Raw genomic sequence first — 22873 nt, 5'->3', positions numbered from 1 at the left:
CAGCAAAGCCCCAGTGAGGACACAGCAGCTGGGATCCCACAGATCCACTGGGGTGGGAAAGAGCTCCAGGGCCAGGGAGTGCTGCCTGATGCTGCTCTGGGCCTTGGGTGCTTTGGGATTCTGGGACTTTTGGAAACATGTCCTGTGTCCATCCTAGGGGACACTGGGGCAAGAGAGCCCTGGAGGGGCTGGAGCCCCAGGAGAGGCTGAGGGAGCTGGGAAAGGGGCTCAGCCTGGAGAAAAGGAGCCTCAGGGGGACCTTGTGGCTCTGCACAACTCCCTGCCAGGAGGGGACAGCCAGGGGGGGTCGGGCTGTGCTGCCAGGGAACAGGGACAGGACAAGGGGAAATGGGCTCAGGCTGGGCCAGGGCAGGCTCAGGTTGGACAGCAGCAGCAATTTCTCCATGGAAAGGGAGCTCAGGCCTTGGCAGGGGCTGCCCAGGGAGCTTTGGAGTGCCCATCTCTGGGGATGTCCAAGGATGTGGCACTCGGGGCTCTGGGCTGGGGACAGGGAGGGATCAGGCACAGCTGGGACTGGATGGGCTGGGAGGGATTTTCCAGCCTCAGTGACCCTGGGATTCTGTGCCTGGAACACTAGCAGGGAATTCTGCCCAGGGAGGTTTGGGGTCCCCACCCCTGCATTTTAAAAACCCTGTGGATGTGGCACTTGGGGACATGGGACAGTGGTGGCTCTGGCAGTGCTTGGGGATGAGTTGGACTTGGTGATCTCCAAGGGCTTTTCCAATCTAAGGGATTCTGTGCTTCCAGGAATGTCCTGGAGAGCAGGAACATCTGGCACAGCTGGCTGATCTTCCCCAGTGACCCTCCTAGAGCAGCCCAGCAGGGTGGCAGGGGTGACAGGAGGCCAGAGCTGTGCAGCCTCACCCTGCTGGGCTCAGGGGGGACATGGGGGGGTTACCTGGGACAGGAGGGACAGAAGTGCAGCAGCTTTTTTCCCCTCTGCCCTGGCTGCTGGGGTTCCCCAAAAAATGGCAAATAATGAATTGTGCTGCTGCTGCTCCAGTCTGAGCCACACAGGGATGGTCAGAGGGGTGGCACAGGTGACAAAGTGCAAGCTGGGGTTTGGGGTGGTGGCTATGGCCCCGAGTTCCCTGTGAGTGCACTCTCAGCACTTCACTTCTCTCTGGTTTTGCCTCCTGCAGTGGGAAGGTTGAAAGCACAGATGGAAATGGAGAATTGCTGAATTTCTGGCCTTCCCTGGGCTCCCAGCTCTGGCTGCAGCTCCAGGCTGGTGGCACAGGGTGAGCTGTGGGAATGAGCACAGGTGAGGGAGGGATGCAAACCAAACCCTGCCCTGGGTCACTCTGTGAGCACCTCAACCCTGGAGCCTTCTGCTGTGATGTGTGAAGTTACAGCAGAGCTGGGATGAGCCTGAGGCTGCAGCAGTGCAAACAGATCCCTCTTGGATCTTACAGAGCAGCTATGGCTGCCCCTGGAGCCCTGGAAATCCCAAGGCCAGGCTGGATGGGGCTTGGATTCACCTGGGACAGTGGGAGGTGTCCCTGGCACTTTGGGGTGCCTTCCCACTCAAACCACTCTGTGACTCTGTAAAAGTCAGGCTTTAACATCCCTTAACTAGAGATTTTCCAGGATGGGGCCAGAGCTGAATGTGGGGCTTTGTTCTGGGAGCAGGGAGGTGCTGCAGCTCAGCAGGGCCTTGGAAAGCCCTTTCCAGGAGAGCTGGGCTGGGGTAAGCTGTGTTCCTGGGGGGAATCAGTGAGGGGAGCAGTCCTGGAGGGGCTGTGGGTTCTGAACAGGGCTGGTTTGGGATAACCTGTGTCCCTGGAGGGGCTGTGGGCTCTGCACAGGCTGGTTTGGGATAAGCTGTGTTCCTGGAGGGGCTGTGGGTTCTGCACAGGGATGGTTTGGGATAAGCTGTGTTCCTGGAGGGCTCTGTTCCTGCACAGGGATGGTTTGGGATAAGCTGTGTTCCTGGAGGGCTCTGTTCCTGCACAGGCTGGTTTGGGATAAGCTGTGTTCCTGGAGGGGCTGTGGGTTCTGAACAGGGCTGGTTTGGGATAAGCTGTGTTCCTGGAGGGCTCTGTTCCTGCACAGGGATGGTTTGGGATAAGCTGTGTTCCTGGAGGGCTCTGTTCCTGCACAGGGATGGTTTGGGATAAGCTGTGTTCCTGGAAGGGCTCTGTTCCTGCACAGGGATGGTTTGGGATAAGCTGTGTTCCTGGAAGGGCTCTGTTCCTGCACAGGGATGGTTTGGGATAAGCTGTGTTCCTGGAGGGCTCTGTTCCTGCACAGGGATGGTTTGGGATAAGCTGTGTTCCTGGAAGGGCTCTGGGCTCTGCACAGGGATGGTTTGGGATAAGCTGTGTTCCTGGAGGGTTCTGTTCCTGCACAGGGATGGTTTGGGATAAGCTGTGTTCCTGGAAGGGCTCTGGGCTCTGCACAGGGCTGGTTTGGGATAAGCTGTGTTCCTGGAAGGGCTCTGTTCCTGCACAGGCTGGTTTGGGATAAGCTGTGTTCCTGGAAGGGCTCTGGGCTCTGCACAGGGATGGTTTGGGATAAGCTGTGTTCCTGGAAGGGCTCTGTTCCTGCACAGGCTGGTTTGGGATAAGCTGTGTTCCTGGAGGGTTCTGTTCCTGCACAGGGATGGTTTGGGATAAGCTGTGTTCCTGGAAGGGCTCTGTTCCTGCACAGGCTGGTTTGGGATAAGCTGTGTTCCTGGAAGGGCTCTGTTCCTGCACAGGCTGGTTTGGGATAAGCTGTGTTCCTGGAGGGTTCTGTTCCTGCACAGGGATGGTTTGGGATAAGCTGTGTTCCTGGAAGGGCTCTGGGCTCTGCACAGGGATGGTTTGGGATAAGCTGTGTTCCTGGAAGGGCTCTGGGCTCTGCACAGGGATGGTTTGGGATAAGCTGTGTTCCTGGAGGGCTCTGTTCCTGCACAGGCTGGTTTGGGATAAGCTGTGTTCCTGGAGGGGCTGTGGGTTCTGAACAGGGCTGGTTTGGGATAAGCTGTGTTCCTGGAGGGCTCTGTTCCTGCACAGGGATGGTTTGGGATAAGCTGTGTTCCTGGAGGGCTCTGTTCCTGCACAGGGATGGTTTGGGATAAGCTGTGTTCCTGGAAGGGCTCTGTTCCTGCACAGGGATGGTTTGGGATAAGCTGTGTTCCTGGAAGGGCTCTGGGCTCTGCACAGGGATGGTTTGGGATAAGCTGTGTTCCTGGAAGGGCTCTGTTCTTGCACAGGGATGGTTTGGGATAAGCTGTGTTCCTGGAGGGCTCTGTTCCTGCACAGCTGCTCAGGCCAGGGCTGGAGCTGCTGCTGCTGTCCTTGTGCAGAGTCTCTGTGGCTTTGTGCCCAGCACTGTGGCTGCTTCTGGGCCCAGCCTAAGTCAGGCCTGGCCTTTGATGTGCTGGGCTCGGGTCAGAAGTGATGATTAAGACAGGAAAGGAGGCATTTCCTGCCCATCCCCCTCCCCTCCACGAAATGTGGCCTGAAATATCCCAGTGACGTGTGGTGAGTGCATCTGCCTGCTGCTGCAGCTGCACTGCTGCACTGCTGCCAGATCCCTGCACTGCTGCCAGCTCCTGCACTGCTGCCAGCTCCCTGCGGCCCCTGCACTGCTGCCAGCTCCCTGCACTGCTGCACTGCTGCCAGATCCCTGCAGCTGACCTGCACTGCTGCCAGCTCCTGCACTGCTGCACTGCTGCCAGCTCCCTGCAGCTGCTGCACTGCTGCAGCTCCCTGCACTGCTGCCAGCCCCTGCACTGCTGCCAGCTCCCTGCACTGCTGCCAGCTCCTGCACTGCTGCACTGCTGCCAGCTCCTGCACTGCTGCCAGCTCCCTGCGGCCCCTGCACTGCTGCAGCTCCTGCACTGCTGCACTGCTGCCAGCCCCTGCACTGCTGCCAGCTCCCTGCACTGCTGCCAGCTCCCTGCACTGCTGCACTGCTGCTAGCCCCTACACTGCTGCAGCCCTTGCACTGCTGCTAGCCCCTGCACTGCTGCCAGCTCCCTGCAGCCCCTGCACTGCTGCCAGCCCCTGCACTGCTGCAGCCCCTGCACTGCTGCCAGCTCCCTGCAGCCCCTGCACTGCTGCCAGCCCCTGCACTGCTGCAGCCCCTGCACTGCTGCCAGCTCCCTGCAGCCCCTGCACTGCTGCAGCCCCTGCACTGCTGCAGCCCCTGCAGCTCCTGGAAGGGAGCACAGAAATCCAGGGTTTGGGGGAGGGCTGGCATTGTGGCACTTAAACAAAACCGAAAACATTTTTGTGGGCCAGAGTTGGGGATTGTGTGTGCAGAGTTTCAGACAGCCCCAGCAGTGTCAAACCTCATTTCCTTCAGCTTTAGTTGGAGCCACAGTGCTGTGTCAGCATCAAGGTTTGGGGTTTGGAAATGTGTCTGGGCAGCTCCTGCAGCATTCCCAGTGCAGCTCCTGCCTGGGGAGCCTCTCATTCTGCAGGGATGCTGTCTGAGGGAATAAAACCTGGGAATTAAACCAGCAATTGCCTGAGGGAATCCTTGAGCCAGTCTCTGGAAGCTCTGTGCTCCTTCAGGGGTGCTGGGGGATGTGGAGGGTCTCTGGCTCTGCCAGTAAAATCAGGAATTGCCCTGACAGAATCCTTGAGCCAGTCTCTGGAAGCTCTGTGCCCCTTTGGGGGTGCTGGGGAGGGGTTGAGGGTCTCTGGCTCTGCCAGTAAAATCAGGAATTGCCCTGAGAGAATCCTTGAGCCAGTCTCTGGAAGCTCTGTGCCCCTTTGGGGGTGCTGGGGAGGGGTTGAGGGTCTCTGGTTTCCCTGGGTCATGTCCTTGGAGAAGTCCAAGCCATTAAATGGAGGTTTTGGTGCAGTTAAATTCAAAATGCAAGGGAATAATTTCCTCTCCATCTGCTCTTGCTTGCCAGGTCCTGGAGAAATATCCCAACACACCCATGAGCCATAAAGAGATCCTTCAAGTGATCCAGAAAGAAGGACTGAAGGAAATCAGGTGAGCTGAGTAAACCAGGAAAGCCCCTGAGTCCCTCAGTGGTTTAATTTGCTGTTAACCCCCAGCTCCTGGGGAGTTTGGGGACTGAAATGTTGCAGGTTTGGAGTCTGGGTCCCATTTCCCACCAGCCCCCAGTGACCTGGGAAAGGCTCATCCTGATTCCCAGGTGTGCAGGACCTGGCTCCAGCTCTTCTTTGGGATAACTCAGCCCTGCTCAGGGGTTTCAGGCTCCAGGGATGGAAGAAAACATAAAATAAATGAATTTTTTCTTTAAAAATGAAGTGAATGGTCAGTTTGACCTAAGCAAAAGCAGCAGAGCAGGCTCAGTTAAAGATTCTGACATAGAAAACTTGATTCCTGGTGCTGTTCTGTGTGTGGTTATTCCTGATCCTGGGCAGAGCAGGGCCAGCTCCATGAAATCCATCTGCTGTGGGCATGGGGCAGCTCCTGAGCTGCTCAGCTGAATTCCAGGGTTCAGCTGTGGAGTTCCAGGATTCAGCTGTGGAGTTCCGGGATTCAGCTGTGGAGTTCCAGGATTCAGCTGTGGAGTTCCTGAATTTCAGAATTCAGCTCTGGAGTTCCTGAATTCAGCTCTGGAATTTTTGGATTCCAGGATTCAGCTGTGGAATTCCTGAATTCAGCTCTGGAATTCCAGAATTCAGCTCTGGAAGTCTCTGTATTCCTGGAACTCTCTGAATTCCTGGAACTCTGAATTCCTGGCCCTGCTGGCTGTGCCAGGGATGAGAGGTGGGACCCAGCTCTGCCAGGGATGGGTGAGGAGCAATAACCCACACGAAATACAAATTATTTCTGATTTCTCAGAGCAGAGAAACAGAGAGGGGCATAGAGAGGATGGGCTGGGGCTGCTTATCTATTCTGGTACTAAGCAGCCATCCTAAATTGGATTTAATTGTGGTTTGCACTGGATCCAGCCATCCATGTGCTTTTGGGAAATAGTCCAGGGCCAGGAGCAGGGATTTGCTGTCCCAGCCCAGATGAAGGTGGCACAGGGATCTGTGCACTGAGAATGGGGGATTTGTCCCTTCTGGGAAAGAGGGATTTACCCCTCTGGGAATGGGGATTTTACCCCTCTGGGAATGGGGGATTTGTCCCAGATGGGCTCACCCAGCTCCTGGGGAGGGACCAAAGGGAGGTTCAGCTTTGCCAGCCTGGGGCAGCTGCAGGTCTGTGCTAAATAAATTAAATATTGTTCATCCAAATTCACAAATACCAGCTGAGAGTCAGCCTGGAGCTCACTGGTCAGACTGGGGGGGGCACTGGTCAGACTGGAGGGACACTGGTCAGCCAAAATCCTGCTGTGCACCCCAGACCCCCTGGGGCTGTGGGGAACACTCCAGATGTGCAGTAATTGACATTTTGGGGAGCCCATGGGGTGAGGAAGCTCCTGCTCTGTGACACCCCAGGAGTTTGGGGTGCTGTGCTCCCTGGGAGCAGTGCTGGGGGGATAAGGGTGAGTGAATTCCCCAGAATTGATTCCCAGGTGCAGCTGGAAGCACCTGGCAGGTTCTGCTCCCCCCCAAACCCCTGGGGTGTTGCTGTGGGGTGGGGGGAGCTCGGGGGGGTCACTGATGGCTCCATGGTTTTGCTGAAGTTGTTAAAGGGGTGTTTCTCTCCTTTTTTTGGGCTGCACTCCACCTGCAGAAGGTAAGACCACACCCAGCTGCTGCCCTGCCATTCCCTAATCCCTGCTGCTGCCCTGCTCCTGGGAGTAACCCCAGAGTAACCCCAGAGTAACACTGTGCTCCCCAGCTGGCCTTGGCAGCTGCCCTGCCTGTGTCCCTGTCCCTGCTGCCTCTGGGGTCTGCATGGGGGTTTGTGCTGCTGCATGGGGGAAATGCTTCCCTGATCCCTGCCCTGCTCCTGCCAGCCCAGCCCTGGGAGTGGGGCTGCCTGCTCCCTGCCTACAGAGAAAGGGATGTTCCAAAGGGAAATTGGGAAATTCTCACCTGAATCCCAGAACAGGGGATGTTCCAAAGGGAAAGTGGGAAATTCTCACCTGACTCACAGAGAAAGGGATGTTCCAAAGGGAAAAGTGGGAAATTCTCACCTGCCTCACAGAGAAAGGGATGTTCCAAAGGGAAAATTGGGAAATTCTCACCTGATTCCAGAACAGGGGATCCTCCAAAGGGAAAGTGGGAAATTCTCACCTGATTCCAGAACAGGGGATCCTCCAAAGGGAAAGTGGGAAATTCTCCCCTAATTCACAGAGCCCCTTTGGAAAGGGATGTTCCAAAGGGAAAGTGGGAAATTCTCACCTGAATCCCAGAACAGGGGGATGTTCCAAAGGAAAATTGGGAAATTCTCCCCTGAGCAGAGTCTCAATCCCAGTGAGGAGGGAAATGATTCCTGGGAATTCTTTGCTGGAGCTTCCCTTGGCACTGCTGACCTCCCCTGGGCTCTGCAGGATCCCCCAGCAGAACCACCCCAGGCTCTGCTGGGCTGGGAAAAGGGAGCTGGAGAACAAAATCACCTTGGGAGAGACAGAAACCCCCCTGGGATGGGCTGGGAAATCCAAACACATCCTGAGGGAAGGGTTTGGTCCCACTTGTGTTTGAGGGTTGGAAAAGTCACCTCAATTTTTATTTGGAAGGTATCTCTGCTGGCTTTTCATCCCAATAACCAATAATACTAATTTTAAAAATTTTTATTACTAATTTTAAAAGCTGCTGAGGCTTTGGAGGACATGGTGGGGAAAGGGATTGCAGAGGGATTGGAATGGGAAAAGGGATTGCAGAGGGATTGGAATGGGAAAAGGGATTCCTGAGGGATTGGAATGGGAAAAGGGATTCCAGGGGGATTGCAGTGGGGAAAAAAGAGATAACAGGGGGACTGCAATAGGAAGATATTCCAAGGATTGCAGTGGGGAAGGGATTCCAGAGGGATTGGAATAGAAAAAGGATTGCAGAGGGAAGGGATGACAAACAAGAAATAAAAACCAGGCAGGAGCTGTGAAACAGGGAATGGGGAGCAGGGGAGATGGCAGGGGAGGAAAGCTGTAGTAAAGCTGTAGTAAAGCTGTAGTAAAGCTGTAGTAAAGATGCTCCTGCCAAGGATTCACTCCTGGGGGAGCTCCCAAATTGGCTCTGGGCTCCTTGAGGTGCTTGGCCAGTGCTGCCAGCCTGCCCTGGGGCGTTTTTATTTGGGATGTGCTGGCTGGGCACAGCTCAGGCCCTGGCAGGGCTCTGCTCCCCAGCCTGGAGCTTCCCTGGGATGGGAATGGGAATGGGAATGGGAGGGATCCTTGTGATTCCTGTGAGGGACTGAAATCATCACACCATGGCCATCCAGCCTGGCCTTGGCACTGCCAGGGATCCAGGGGCAGCCACAGCTGCTCTGTCACCCTGTGCCAGCCCTGCCCACCCTGCCAGGGAACAATTCCTGCCCAGGATCCCACCCAGCCCTGCCCTCTGGCAGTGGGAGCCATTCCCTGTCCTGTCCCTCCATCCTTGTCCCCAGTCCCTCTCCAGCTCTCCTGCAGCCCCTTCAGGGGCTCTGAGGACCCCCTGAGGCTCCTTTTCAAAAACCAAACAAAAACCCAACAAAAACCAAACAAAAGCCCCGCCAACATGGTGAAAAGGTGGATCTGTCTCTCTCTGCTGGCTGGGATTGCAGAGCTGCCCCTGCCCAGGGGGAATTGCACAATTGGCTCCCATTTGCTGCCCCACAACCCTTGTTCCAGTACAGCACAGGTTCTTTCTGGGGAAAAACCCTCAGCACACTTTAATCCTTCTGGAGCCCATCCCCAGCTCAGCCCAGGCTGGGAGGTTCCTGTGCCCAGTTTTGATGTTTGCAGAGAGATTTTGGAGAGCCTGAACTGGAGGGGGTTTTGTTTAATTTTTGCTGGCATTGGGCAACCCTGGGCTGGTTTCCTGGTGCTTCTTGTGGGATGTGGGGTCCCTGGGCTCTGTTCCCTTCAGCAATGGGATGTGGGGTCCCTGTTCCCTTCAGCAATGGGATGTGGGGTCCCTGGGCTCTGTTCCCTTCAGCAATGGGATGTGGGGTCCCTGTTCCCTTCAGCAATGGGATGTGGGGTCCCTGGGCTCTGTTCCCTTCAGCAATGGGATGTGGGGTCCCTGTTCCCTTCAGCAATGGGATGGGGGGTCCCTGGGGTCCCTGGGCTCTGTGGGGACCCTGCTGGCTCTCCCTGCAGTGGCACCTCCCCCCTGGCCTGCCTCAATGCCATGCTGCACACCAACTCCCGGGGAGAGGAGGGCATCTTCTACAAGGTCCCAGGACGGATGGGGGTCTACACCCTGAAGGTGAGTGCCAGGGATCAGGGCACTGCTGCACAAAAGGGTTGGGTTGGGATCCCAGAGTGCCTGAGCTTGGAGAAACCCAAAGGGATCTTGGCTCTGAGCTTGTCCCCAGCCCCCACACCCAGCAGTTCCAGGGATGGGCACTCCAGACCTCCCTTCCCACCCTTTCCATGGGGAAATTCCTGCCAAAGTCCAGATTATCCAGGAGAATCCCAGAAGGGAGCTGACCCCTCCCTCCTGGGCTGCAGATGCTCCTCTTTACCCCCAGTGCAGTTGGCTGATGGTAATTACTGTCCCAGAAGGGAAAGAGTAATTAAAATGTTAATGAAGTTTGTATCCAGAGATGAAAAATCACCTTGTCCTCAGAGTCTGTCAGAGAGGCAATAATGAGGAATTGGCTGGTTGGTAACTTTAAAAATGAGCTGTACTTTAAATATAGAAGGAAGCTGGCTCACACCATTGCTGATCTGTGTGGATTTATTTCTGGAACCCCCCCAGTGCCACCCCTGCCATGGGGACACCTCCCACTGTCCCATTGCTCCAGCCCCAGTGTCCAGCCTGGCCTTGGGCACTGCCAGGGATCCAGGGGCAGCCACAGCTGCTCTGTCACCCTGTGCCAGCCCTGCCCACCCTGCCAGGAACAATTCCTGCCCAGGATCCCACCCAGCCCTGCCCTCTGGCAGTGGAGCCATTCCCTGGCTCCTGTCCCTTCAGTTTGAGTTGGTGATCAGGGAATTCAGGAGTGGCAGCTGAGGAATCCCCTGGGAGGTGACACTGGGGACAGAGCTCAGGAGGTGTCACTGCATTCAGCATTTCCAGGGACTCCCAGGAGGGTTTGGGGCCGGCCCTGAAGCAGCTGTGGCGTTTACAGGTCACAGTTGGTGCTCGGTGAACAAAACCCGTGTGGGTTTAGGGGTGGTTGGGGCTGTCCCTGTCACCTGGCTGACTGTGTGTGGCTGTGTCATGTCCCCTGCAGAAGGACATCCCAGATGGGCTGAAGGAGCTGTCAGAGGGCTCTGAGGAGAGCAGTGATGGCCACTCAGACTCGCCGAGCTCGGAGCACAGCAGCTCCAGCAGCGACGGCTGCGCCACCAAGGAGGGCAAGAGGAGCAGGTGGAAAAGGAAAGGTGAGTTCCTGCCTGGGGGAGATCCAGCTGCTCCAGCTGTGGGGAGGCCTGCAGGGCTTTGTGCAGCACAGCTCAGAGCAATCACACTGGGCTGGGCTGTCCTGCAGGGCTGGGTACCTGTGCCAGGTGTGCTCCAGGCTCTGCCACATCCCAGCCTTTCCCTCCATCCCTGCATCCCTGGCTCCTGGGGGGAACCCTCGCTGCTGGAGGGATCCCTGCATCCCTGGCTCCTGGAGGGGTCCCTGACTCCTGGAGGGATCCCTGCATCCCTGGCTCCTGGAGGGATCCCTGCATCCCTGGCTCCTGGGGGGATCCCTGGTCCTGGGGGGATCCCTGCATCCCTGGCTCCTGGAGGGATCCCTGCATCCCTGGCTCCTGGGGGGATCCCTGCATCCCTGGCTCCTGGAGGGATCCCTGCATCCCTGGCTCCTGGGGGCCTCCTGGAGGGATCCCTGGCTCCTGGAGGGATCCCTGCATCCCTGGCTCCTGGGGGTTTGAGTCTGAATTCTGCCCTGCTCCAGGCTGCTCCCCCTCAACATTTGGATATTTAGTTTATTTAAGTGTTCACCCCATATCCACTCTGTGCCTTCTCCCTGCTCCCCTCACTCATGCACACAGTTCCTTGCCTGAGGCAGGACATGATTTAAAAGGTGTTTCCAGTGCCCTGGCACTGCTGGGTGAGGCCCAGGGGTCCCAGAGCTGTGCCAGAGCTGCCAAACCCTGCCCAGGGGCTCTCCTGGGCCAGCCCCTCCCAGCCCTGCCCACACTCTGCTCTGTGGAGTTGTAAGTGTTGAAAGCACCAGGAAAATGTTACCAAAACCTTAGAAATTCAACTTGACTGCAAATCTATCCTTTGACAGGAAAGCTGCAGGCAGCCTGGTCAAAATATTTCCATTTTCAACAAATCCTCTACTAGTATATAGTCAATAAGGTTGAAATATATTCATTTTTAACAAATCCTCTCAAAATATTTGGTCAATAAAGGGGATTCTGGCTACTTTTCTATATTTCCAATGTTACAGTATTAGGTAAAAGCCTGTGAGGGAATTTATGTATAATTTAGAGACATCTTTATGTAGAGATTTGAGATAAAAGTTTTATACATCACATAAGAGCTGGAAAGAAAGGAAGAACCCAGGTGAGCAGGGTGGGATGAGATGGAATGGAATGGAGTGGAATGGGAATGGAATGGGATGGGATGGAATGGGATGGGATGGGATGGAGTGGAATGGGGATGGAATGGGAATGGAATGGAGTGGGATGGGATGGATGGGATGGAGTGGAGTGGAGTGGGATGGGATGGAGTGGAGTGGAGTGGGATGGGATGGAGTGGAGTGGGATGGGATGGAGTGGAGTGGAGTGGGATGGGATGGGAATGGAATGGAGTGGAGTGGAGTGGGATGGGATGGAGTGGAGTGGGATGGGATGGAGTGGAGTGGAGTGGGATGGGATGGGAATGGAATGGAGTGGGATGGATGGGATGGGATGGAGTGGAATGGGATGGAGTACAATTCTTACCCTGAAACAGCTGCCAGAAGTACCCAAAACAAGACAATGCAAAAGTAAAAATACAAGAAACGGGTTGCTCCCTCTCAGGTCTGGTGCTGATGGTTTTTCCTGGAATGGCACATTTTAGGAAGTCCTGCTTTATATGTGCTGCTGCTCTGAAGGTGCTGCTGAGTGAATGAGGAATGGTGAGGGGATGAGAGGAGAGCTGTGGCTCCTGTGTGAGCAGCTCTGCAGGGTGGGTGAGCATCCCATCTTCACTCCAGGGAATTCCTGCTGCTCCTGGGGTTCCCCTTCACATCCCTTCCAGAATTCCATGAACAGCAAAGCAGGATTGGCTGCTCTGGGACAGGATTTGTAAAGCTGAATGTCCCTGCCTGCCCTGGGAGTTTGTTGTGTCTGTGTTTGCTCCCCCAGTTCCTCAGCCACCATTCCATGTGGATTCACCTCCCAGGCACTGAGCTCTGCCATCCCCCACTGGGGGGTTCACAGCAGCCCAGATGTTCCAGCAGAGGTTGGGAATGAACATCTGTGTCCAGTTCTTGTGACAGGAGAGCCCTGGAGGGGCTGCAGTGAGTCCAGGGAGCTGGGAAGGGGCTGGAGCCCCAGGAGAGGCTGAGGGAGCTGGGAAAGGGGCTCAGCCTGGAGAAAAGGAGCCTCAGGGGGACCTTGTGGCTCTGCACAACTCCCTGCCAGGAGGGGACAGCCAGGGGGGTCAGGCTGTGCTGCCAGGGAACAGGGACAGGACAAGGGGAAATGGGCTCAGGCTGGGCCAGGGCAGGCTCAGGTTGGACAGCAGCAGCAATTTCAAAAAGTAACATTTAATTCACAGAACTCACTGAATCACCAGGTTGGAAGAGACCTTCAAAATCATGAGTCCAACCCAGCCCTAACACCTCAACTGGCCCATGGCCCCCAGTGCCACATCCAGTCTGGTTTAAACACACCCAGGGGTGCTGACTCCACCACCTCCCTGGGCACACCATTCCAGTAATTTATCACTTTTTCTGTAAACAAACCTTTTTCCTAATATCCAACCTGTATCTCCCCTGGCCCAGCTTGAGACTGCAGGTTGCCTTGGAGAGCAGAACTGAAGCAGAAATTGGGCTCAGCTCCACCCCAGCCCTGGTTCTGGGCCCTGTCCTGCAGTCAGGGAGGAGTGGAGGTGGGAGTGAGGGGACCTGCAGCCCCTGGCAGTGCCCATCCCAACTCCCACCCTGCCTCTGGGGCACCAGGAGGGGCAGGGCAGGCATCCCCAGGGCTCCCCTGAGCCTTTTCCTGCTGCTTTTATTTTCATTTGATCCATTTGTTTGCTGTTCTTAACCACTGAGGCACCACTCTCCAGTGAGGAGGATTGCCCTGGAGCTCTGGAGGAATGCACAGGACATGCAGCACACAGAAACCTCTTTGCTCATTAACAAAATCCTAAATGTCAGGGGGGAGCTGGAGAAGATCCCAGAGACAGCTGGGGCTGTGCAGTGGGGGTGGGGTGGGCATCCCCAGTGCTTTGGGATGCAGCACATCCCAAATGCAGGGGTTTGGTGGGAAGCCAGGCCACAGCTGGCTCTCCCTGCAGGGCTTGGCTGTGCCAGGAGGGAATGGGGGTAAATCCCAGAGTGGAGCTGCCCCAGCCCTCCCTGCCAGGGCTGTGCTCATCCCCAGTGAAACAGGAAGTGTTTGAGCAGCCACTTCCTTATATGTGCAAAAACAGAGTGCTGGCTGCACACAGCACCCCTCTGATTTTGGGAGGGAGGAGAGCCCTGGTGCCTCTGGGCAGCCCCATGGGCCCAGCAGGAATGGTGCTGGAGCAGCTCTGGGCACTGCCCCGTGCAGGTAAGGCAGGATCTGGGGCACAGCTGCCCTGGCAGGGCCTTGGGGCCTCTCTTGGCCATGGGGGGACACAGACCCTGTGTCCTGTCTCACCTGGGGGTGAAGCAGCTGCTTCCCCCATGGCTGGAGCTTGGTGATAAAAACAGCTTTTTGGGGATTACAAAAAGGTGTTTGGGGTGGAAACAACTCAGCTGCCCATGGGGAGTGAAGCTGTATGCTGGGGACAATCCCTTGATGGAAAAGCTGCTTATGGAGTGCCCACCCTGCAGGGGTTTGGGGACAGGGTCAGTGGTGCCTGGGCAGTGCTGCTGGAGCCTGGGGTTCTGTGGTGGCTGGAACCATCCTGGAAGCTGAAACAGCCTCAGTCAGCTGCTTTGGGCACCATCTCACCAGGGCTGTGAGGCACAGCTGCAGTCCTGGGGCTCCCCCAGCAAAACCAACCTGAGTTTCTGTGTTAAAAAGGAAATAGAGGGGAGAAAAAATGAGATTGAGAAGCCAACCTTAAGGGAAAATGGGAAATTGAGCCAGGGCAGATTGTGGCAAATCCTTCTCCATCAGCCAGGGATCAGCTTGGCTTGAATCTCTGTACACCTGGGGATCCCTCCTGGCTCCCTGAGGTGTGTTTGACCAGTGTCCAAAATCTCTATTCAGTGTCTGCAAAAAGTCAGGTACTGAAAACAGATTGGAAGATTTGGGTGAGGTTAAAATAGATCAGAGCAAGAGCTCTTGAGTGTGGCAGTGAATTTAATGGCTGCTCTGTGCTCCCTGCCATGGGAGAATGGGAATTAGGGCTGAAACACTGCTGGAGATTTCTGCATTGTCCCTGGGCACAGAGGAATCCCTGGGAGCCAGGACTGCCAGGTCACAGCTGGAGGGTGGCACCTGCTCTGCTGGGGCAGCTTGGTGTCCTCCAGGGGCCAGGACAGGAGAAAAAAGAGATTCTGTTTGGGTTCTGACACTGTTCCTTCCTGCTGGAGGCTGGGTGGAAATAGCAGCTGTTCTAAAAGCAGCAATTCCTGCATGTGACTGGGGGGAAGCTGCTTCCTGAGCATCCCCTTGTGCAATTCACTGGGGATCTGCACACACACAAATGTCCTTTTCTTATTTTTAGTTAATGGAGTTTCTCTTCACCTCATCCAGTCCAGCTGTGCCTGATCCCCTCCTTGTCCTCAGCCCTGAGTGCCACATCCAGGTGACACCCCCAGGAATGGGCACTCCAGAGCTCCCTGGGCAGCCCCTGCCAAGGCCTGAGCTCCCTTTCCATGGAGAAATTGCTGCTGCTGTCCAACCTGAGCCTGCCCTGGCCCAGCCTGAGCCCATTTCCCCTTGTCCTGTCCCTGTTCCCTGGCAGCACAGCCCGACCCCCCCTGGCTGTCCCCTCCTGGCAGGGAGTTGTGCAGAGCCACAAGGTCCCCCTGAGGCTCCTTTTCTCCAGGCTGAGCCCCTTTCCCAGCTCCCTCAGCCTCTCCTGGGGCTCCAGCCCCTTCCCCAGCTCCGTTCCCTTCCCTGGACTCGCTGCAGCCCCTCCAGGGCTCTCCTGTCAGGAGGGGCCCAGAGCTGCCCCCAGCACTGGAGGTGTCCCAGCAGTGCCAGCACAGGGGACAGGCACTGCCCTGGCCCTGCTGCCACCCCAGAGCTGGCACAGCCCAGGGGCCTCTTGGCCAGTTCCCTGTGCCCTGTGCCTGTCTGGGCTTGTGGACAGAACGTGCCACCTTTGCCTTTTTGGAGCAGGAGTGTTTGTGTCTCACTGTTTGTGGCAGCAGCTTCATGCAAATCTTGTCTCTGATGGGATTTGTTTGTTATAAATGCTCTGAGTTTGACTGAATTTCCTGTGCAACTGTTATGTAAAGCAGAACTTTGGTGTATAAACTACATTAAATAAATCTACAGAGAATTCAGAATGCTGAGTGTGGGGACATGAGGAGTCCTCAGAACCATTGGTGGGGTTGCAGGATTTGCCCCAAGTGACCCAAAACATCTGGGTGGGATCAGGCTCTGCTGCCAGGGAGCAGGGACAGGACAAGGGGAAATGGGCTCAGGCTGGGCCAGGGCAGGCTCAGGTTGGACAGCAGCAGCAATTTCTCCATGGAAAGGGAGCTCAGGCCTTGGCAGGGGCTGCCCAGGGAGCTTTGCAGTGCCCATCCCTGGAGGTGTCCAGGGAAGGGCTGGATGTGGCACTCAGGGCTCTGGGCTGGGGACAAGGAGGGATCAGGCACAGCTGGGACTGGATGGTCTGGGAGGGCTTTTCCAACCTCAGGGATTCTGGGATTTCTCTCATTTCTCCTGCACTTGGTGCTCAAAGCAGCTTTTCCCCTCAGTACAGCAGAACCCTGACCTGCAGTGACACTCCCAGCCCAGACACTTCCCCTCTGAAGGACTCTGAGCAATTCATAACCCAGTTTTTATTTTAACTGCTTCCTTTGGTTCTCCTCCATGTTTCCAGCTCTGTCATTCCCTGTGGTTCCTGATGCTCTCAGGAGCTCCCCTAAGGAGCTGCACTTTTCACTTGGGCTTCTTGGCAGGGTTTTCCTCCCAGTCACATTTGGTTGTGTTTTCACCATGTGTGGGAAATTAAATCTTTGAAAGTGAAGAAAAGGAATTAATGCTCCAGGCATCTCTGTCCTTACTGACAGCCTGGGCACACTCCCTGTGCACTGTGGATTTGTCATCTCCCAGCACAGGAGTTGAGAGAGTTATGGAGGGGTTTGGGGTGGGAGGGACCCCAAAACCCACCCCAGCCATGGGGACACTCCCACTGTCCCACTGCTCCAGCCCCAGTGTCCAGCCTGGCCTTGGGCACTGCCAGGGATCCAGGGGCAGCCACAGCTGCTCTGTCACCCTGTGCCAGCCCTGCCCACCCTGCCAGAGAGGAATGAGTCAATGTGAAGTATTTAATAGTTGAAGAATTAGTTAATAGTTAGAGGATCAGTTAATAGTTAATCCTCCCCTCTCAGAACATGGCTCACAGCAGTTTCCTGAGTTCCAGAGGCATCCCAGCCTGTGAGAGCCTCTGGGAACCTCTGGGCTTGCCAGGGGGTTTTAATGCACCTTTGCAAATCCATGGAAATCAGTCTGGGGTGTGAGCTGGGAGTGCTGCTGCCTGGGAGTTCCACATGCAGGTCCTGCTGCTCCTGAGTGAATCAGGAAGAGCTGGTTCCAAACAAGTGCAGGAGGAGGAGCTGGAGCAGCTGCTCTGGATGGGCTGTGCCAGTGGCAGCTCCAAACTGCTCCCTCAGTGGCAAGGAGGGGACTGAATTTAGTGTGAGCTCATCCCTGGCAGTGCCCAGGGCCAGGCTGGACAGGGCTGGGAGCAGCTGGGACATGGGAGGTGTCCCTGCCATGGCAGGGGTGGCTCTGCAGGGGCTCTGAGGTCCTTTCCCACCCAAACCCATCTGGGGTTTGATGATTTGGGATTTGCTGAGCTCTGAGGGACTCTGTGTGCTCAGGGCTGGCTGTGGCTCAGGGGCAGACGTGACTTCAGCACGTGTGGTGTCCCAGGCAGACAGGGTGACACTCAGAAAGGGAAGGGGCTGTTCTGGAGAGCTGTGAGAAGCAGCAGGAGCTGCACTGGGGTTTCACACCTGGGCAGTCCCAGGCACACTGCAGGCTGTGCTGCTTCCAGGGGTTCCTGCTCCAGGGCAAGCACAGCTCAGTCCATTCCCTGTGCAGTCACTGCAGCCCTTCAGGGAGGGACATTTCCACCTGGCAGCACCAGGGAAGGATTTGGCTGCTGCTGGAGCAGCTGCCCTGGCTGTGTTTGGTACAGCTGGGGATTCCCAGGAGTGTGGGACCAAGGCACAGGAGCAGCTCTGGCAGCACAGGGGCTTCTCTCTATTTTCTCCCTGGTCATTTGCTGGTGTGGCCAGGGGAGCCTCCCCCAGCTCCTCGTGCTGGGTTTGTGCTGCTTCCCAGAGCATCCTCCACAGAGCCTTGTTGATCCTTGCATTCCCAGAACCACAGATCCCACTCTGCTTTGGCTGGGAAGGGACGTTAAAAGTCATTTAATTCCAGCTCCAGCACCTCCCACTGTCCCATTGCTGCAGCCCCAGTGTCCAGCCTGGCCTTGGGCACTGCCAGGGATCCAGGGGCAGCCACAGCTGCTCTGTCACCCTGTGCCAGCCCTGCCCACCCTGCCAGGGAACAATTCCTGCCCAGGATCCCACCCAGCCCTGCCCTCTGGCAGTTCCCTGGGTCCTGTCCCTTGCTGGGAGCACCTGGGACAGTGGGAAGTGTCCCCATGGCAGGGCTGGCACTGGGTGGGCTCTTCCAACCCAAACCATTCCAGGTTCTGTGATTAACCTGAGACATCTCCGTGCTCCTCAAAGTGTGTTTTAATGACCTCCCTTCAAGTCTTTCATATCACACATCTGGATCCCATTATCTGCTTAAAATTAGGATATTTTAAGCTCATGACTGCACAGTTGAGGGGGGATTTCATATTTTTAGCTCAGCTTGACTTTACTTTGAGCCCAAGTGAGTAAAGTGCAGCTTTTCCATCTGGAGCTGCAGAGGTGGAGCAGCTGAAGCCATGGCCATGGGCACAGCCCCTGGACCCCTGGCAGTGCCCAGGGACAGGCTGGAGCAGCCTGGGACAGTGGGAGGTGTCCCTGCCATGGAACAGGATGGGATTTAAGTTCCCTTCCAGCCCAAACCATCCCAGGCCTCTGTGGGTTCCACTGCTCTGATGATTTGCAGCAGGGCTGGTCCAAGATCCATCTCAGAGCAGGCACATCCAGAGATCAGCAGTGGGTGGTGGGTGTGCAGAGCTTTGGAGCAGAGTGGGAGCAGTTCAGGGCACTCAGGGTGTGCTGGGATCCCCAGACCCCGGGTGGGAACAGCTCTGCTCTCCCTCCACCTCTGCCTGTGGGGGTTTTTATTTTCAGTACAGCCTGAGGCCATCCCTGCCGTGCTGTTCAGTTCCTGGGGGCAGAGCTGAGCTCCCAGCAGCTCTGAGGATCCCTGGGTCCATCCTGCTTGCAGCGGTTCCCTCACTTTCCCTGGCAGCATTAACCACTCATCCCCAGCAGAGAATTCCTCAAATCCGAGTTGCTGCTTCCCCTCCTGCCCAGATCCTTTATCTCTGTGTTGAGAGCTGTCTGACCACGATTTTGGAGCCCCCTGGGGCCCTGGCAGGGGCTCTCAGGTCTCTCCTCTGTGCCAGCACCACTTCTGCCAATTCTTTGTTCTTAAGCATCAGCCAAACAGATTTTAGAAGCCTTTTGTTGAAATTCTCAGGGACCTTGAGGCAGCTCTTTTAGCAGCAGATTTTCTTTTGAGTGCAGAATTCTCTGTGTTCAGTGTTCAGGGAGTCCCAGGAGTTGGGAACTGGTGGCTCAGGAGTGTTAGTTACTGTGTGACTCTGGAGGATCCCCGTGGCAGGGCCACCCCTCCACCGAACCTTCCCTGCTTGTCACCTCCCGAATTCATGGCCTCAGGCTTCCAGGAATTTGCTGACTCTGTGGATTTTATTTTGAGAGAAGGACCCAGGGAGAGCTCAGAGCCCCCTGAAGGGGCTGCAGGAGAGTGGAGAGGGACTGTGATTTTTATCTATATTTATGTATTTATGGTTATGTGTTTATATTTATATCTATCTATATATCTATATTGTTACATCGGTGTATTTACATTAATAATTATATTCATAAAATATTTTATATTTATAATTATCTATTTATACATATGTTTATATATATTCATATTTATATTTATATTTTTATATATATATATATACCTGTTTATATTTATATTGATATATTGATATTTCTATCTATACATAGATTTCTATCTATATGCATATTCATATTAATACATATTTAATTTATGCTCATATATTTACATATTTACATATTTCTATATTTATATAGAAATATGTTTATATATTTGTATGTTTATGTTTATATATGTGTATTTATATATATATTTATGTATCTATAGTGTTATATTAATATATATGCATTTATATTCACAAAATATTTCATATTTATGTATTAATATATTTATATCTATATAATATATTTAAATAATATTTTTAAAATACTTATAAAATATTTATATTTTTGAATTTATACTCATTTATTTATATTTATATCTATCTATATTTATTTTGATATATTTCTATATATTTGATATATATGGATATATTTGATGTATCTATATTTACATTGATATAATATATATTGATATATTGATATTTATATTTCTGTCTGTATAGTCACATTTATATCAATACATATTTATTTTTATATATCGACATAATAATTAATATTTCTATTTATAATTATATTTTTATTTATATTTTATATTTATATTTATATTTATATTTGTATTTGTATTTATTTTTATATATTTATATTTATATTTATGTTTATGTTTATATTTATATTTATATTTATATTTATATTTATATATTTAATTTCCCTGCTGTCTCCCGCAGTCTCGTCCCGCCTGGCCCCCACGGGCTCCCCCCAGGCTGCCTGTCCCTCCCCATCCATCCCAGGCAAGGGCCTCTCCTCCTCCCAGAAGCACAGCAAGAAAGCTCTCAAACAGGTGAGGTTCTGAAATGAAGGGGCTCCCAGGCAGAGATATGGGAGAAGGAATAACAGTTCTGTACCAGGAAAATTAAATAGAAATGCAGAAATACAAAACAACAAACCCTGCCAGAGTCAGAATCCAAGCTGACACCCGTCAGTCAGTCAGGGTGTTGGCACAGTCCCATTCAATGGTGGCTGCATCCTCCTGCAGGGGCAGATGTGGTTCAGCTGGAGCAGTGCTCCTGGAGAAGGTGCAGTTTCCTCTGAAGCTCCAGGGATGATGTGCAAGGGTCTGGTTTTCCTCTGGAATCCAGTGGAAAAGGCTGCTCTGCTGTTCCAAATCTCAGTTTTTATCTGGGTAGGAAAGGCTTGGCTCCTCCCCTGGCTGGAGCATCTCCCAGTGGGATGATGGAATTTTATCAGTCATGCCCTGGGACTCAGTGGCCATGAACAGGAGATATCTCCTGGAGGGAGGATGGGCTGTGGGAAGAGGAGAGCAGGAAGGGAAGGGAAGGATGAGCAGGAGCTGAGCTTCTGCCAGAGGAGATGCCAGCTTTGGGAATTCTCTTTCCCCTGGGGCTGATTCCCACCAGGGGGTTTCACTGCACCCAGCTTTTCCTCTGGGCTTCCAGCCCAGCTTCCACTTCCATCTGAATCCCCAGAAAATTGCTTCCCTCTAATTGGGCAGGATGTTAATTAGAGTCTCTGTATTCCCCAGCCCTGGTTAATCCTGGCTGGCAAACATTCCCTCAGCATCCCCAGGCTCCTCCCTTCACGGGGGGATCCCTGGCAGTGAATTTCTGCATCCCTGGCAGTGAATTCCTGCATCCCTGGCACTGAATTCCTGCATCCCTGGCAGTGAATTCCTGCATCCCTGGCAGTGAATTCCTGCATCCCTGGCACTGAATTCCTGCATCCCTGGAAGCATGCCTGGAAGTGGAATGTTGGACACTGGGGTTTGGAGCAGCCTGGGACAGTGGGAGGTGTCCCTGCCATGGCAGGGGAGCATCAGGAACTTACAAAAATGAGCTGAAAGAGGGAATTGGGGTGGTGGGAATGAGGGCTGGAAAACACCACAGTGTGAGTGAAAGGGGAATTAAGGGAACTCCCATGTCCTTAATCCTGTCTGTGCCCTACATTATTGCTGGGGCTGGCTGGGCTCAGCCCTCCCCTCTCCAGGAATTCCAACATTCCCAGAGGGAAGGGCAGTGGATTTCTAAGGAAGAACCTTTAACCCCAGGGCTGGGAATATGGATGGGGCAATTCCAGAAACCAGGATTTGGTTCATCCCCACAGCAGAGCTCAGCCTGGTCAGTGCAGCTGAGCAGAACCTGGGGGGGGGCACCAGGCTGATTCCTTCAAATCCCCTGGAAAAATCCTCACTTGGAGGTGGGAATTGTAGGGTCAGGATTGGAACTGGCTCATCCTGCTGGAGATTCCTCAACTCCCAGATGGGCTGGGCTGGAAAAACCCTGAGAGCAGGTGGAGTCCAGCCCTTCCCATGGAATCCTTGATCTGTTGGCATTTTTCTGCTGCTGATGTCAGCTGGGTTTGGATTTTGGTTTTTGCAAACACGAACTTTGGTTTGCAGTTCAACCAAACTCCTCCTGTCAGAGCCCCAGGTTCCTTTGGGGCCCAGTCCTGCTGTTGCTTCAAATCTTCCCAGAACCAAAGTTTTCTGTTTTGTTCTCTTCAGCATTTGAGTCTTTGTTAGTTTTCTAATTAAAGCCCTTCCCTAAGGGGCAGTGGGGAAGATGGGGATGGGATGAGCTCCAGGGTGCTGCTTTACTTTGGAATTCTCTGTGTAATCCTTTCCCTGTGCTTCTCCTTTTGTCCATGAGCAGCACAAGAGGGATGGCCAGTGGCAGTGACAGTGTCCTGTGGCTGCAGGGGTGAACAGTTTAATGACTGTTTAATGGCTGTTTAATGGCTGTTTAATCCCACTGAGCAGGTGTGGGGCTGGATTTGGGGTTCCCAGTGCCAGGCTGTGCCCCAGGCTGTGTCCCAGGCTGGGTGGCTGATGCAGTGCCCCTGTCCCTGCAGGCCCTGAAGCAGCAGCAGCAGAAGCAGCAGCAGCAGCAGCAGTGCCGGGCAGGGATGGCCCCAGGGATGGCCCCAGGGATGGCTCTGCCCTCCAGCCAGCACGTGCTGCTCAAGGCCAAGGCCAGCACAGCCAGCAAGCCAGGTATGGGCAGGGAGAGACCCTGGGCTCATGGGAAAATGGGAAAATGGGAAAATGGGGTGGGAACTGCCCCTTCCTGCAGCTCCTCTGAAATCAGCAGCCTCTGGGGGGCTGCAGCAGGTAAGGACACACCTGGGGAGGATCCTGCCTGATCTCACTGTGCAGCTGCCTAAAGCTGCTCCCAGAGCTCTGTGACTCTCCAGCACCTGCACCCCATGCAGGGCCTTCTGCTATTCCTGTTTGGGGTTCTCCTGCTATTCCTGTTTGGGGTTTTCTCCTGCTATTCCTGTTTGGGGTTCTTCTGCTCTTTCTGTTTGGGATTTTCTCCTGCTATTTCTGATTGGGGTTTTCTCCTGCTATTCCTGTTTGGGGTTCTCCTGCTCTTTCTGTTTGGGATTTTCTCCTGCTATTTCTGTTTGGGGTTCTCCTGCTATTTCTGTTTGGGATTTTCTCCTGCTCTAT

At 54.2% G+C, this 22873-nt stretch overlaps 1 protein-coding gene across 1 annotated transcript in view; it reads left to right on the top strand.

The window, feature by feature from the left end:
- Positions 1-22873, top strand: part of ASXL2 (ASXL transcriptional regulator 2) — a 54525-nt gene that overhangs the window by 14197 nt on the left and 17455 nt on the right. Inside the window, exons 2-6 of the mRNA XM_056486438.1 lie at positions 4877-4959; positions 9131-9239; positions 10213-10363; positions 20133-20245; positions 22273-22414. Of these exons, the coding sequence (XP_056342413.1) occupies positions 4877-4959; positions 9131-9239; positions 10213-10363; positions 20133-20245; positions 22273-22414 (598 nt within the window). The remainder of the gene's footprint in view (positions 1-4876; positions 4960-9130; positions 9240-10212; positions 10364-20132; positions 20246-22272; positions 22415-22873) is intronic.

The sequence above is a fragment of the Oenanthe melanoleuca genome, chromosome 3, assembly GCF_029582105.1.
Source record: "Oenanthe melanoleuca isolate GR-GAL-2019-014 chromosome 3, OMel1.0, whole genome shotgun sequence".
Lineage (NCBI taxonomy): Eukaryota > Metazoa > Chordata > Aves > Passeriformes > Muscicapidae > Oenanthe > Oenanthe melanoleuca.
This window is presented reverse-complemented; position numbering and strand designations above follow the sequence as displayed.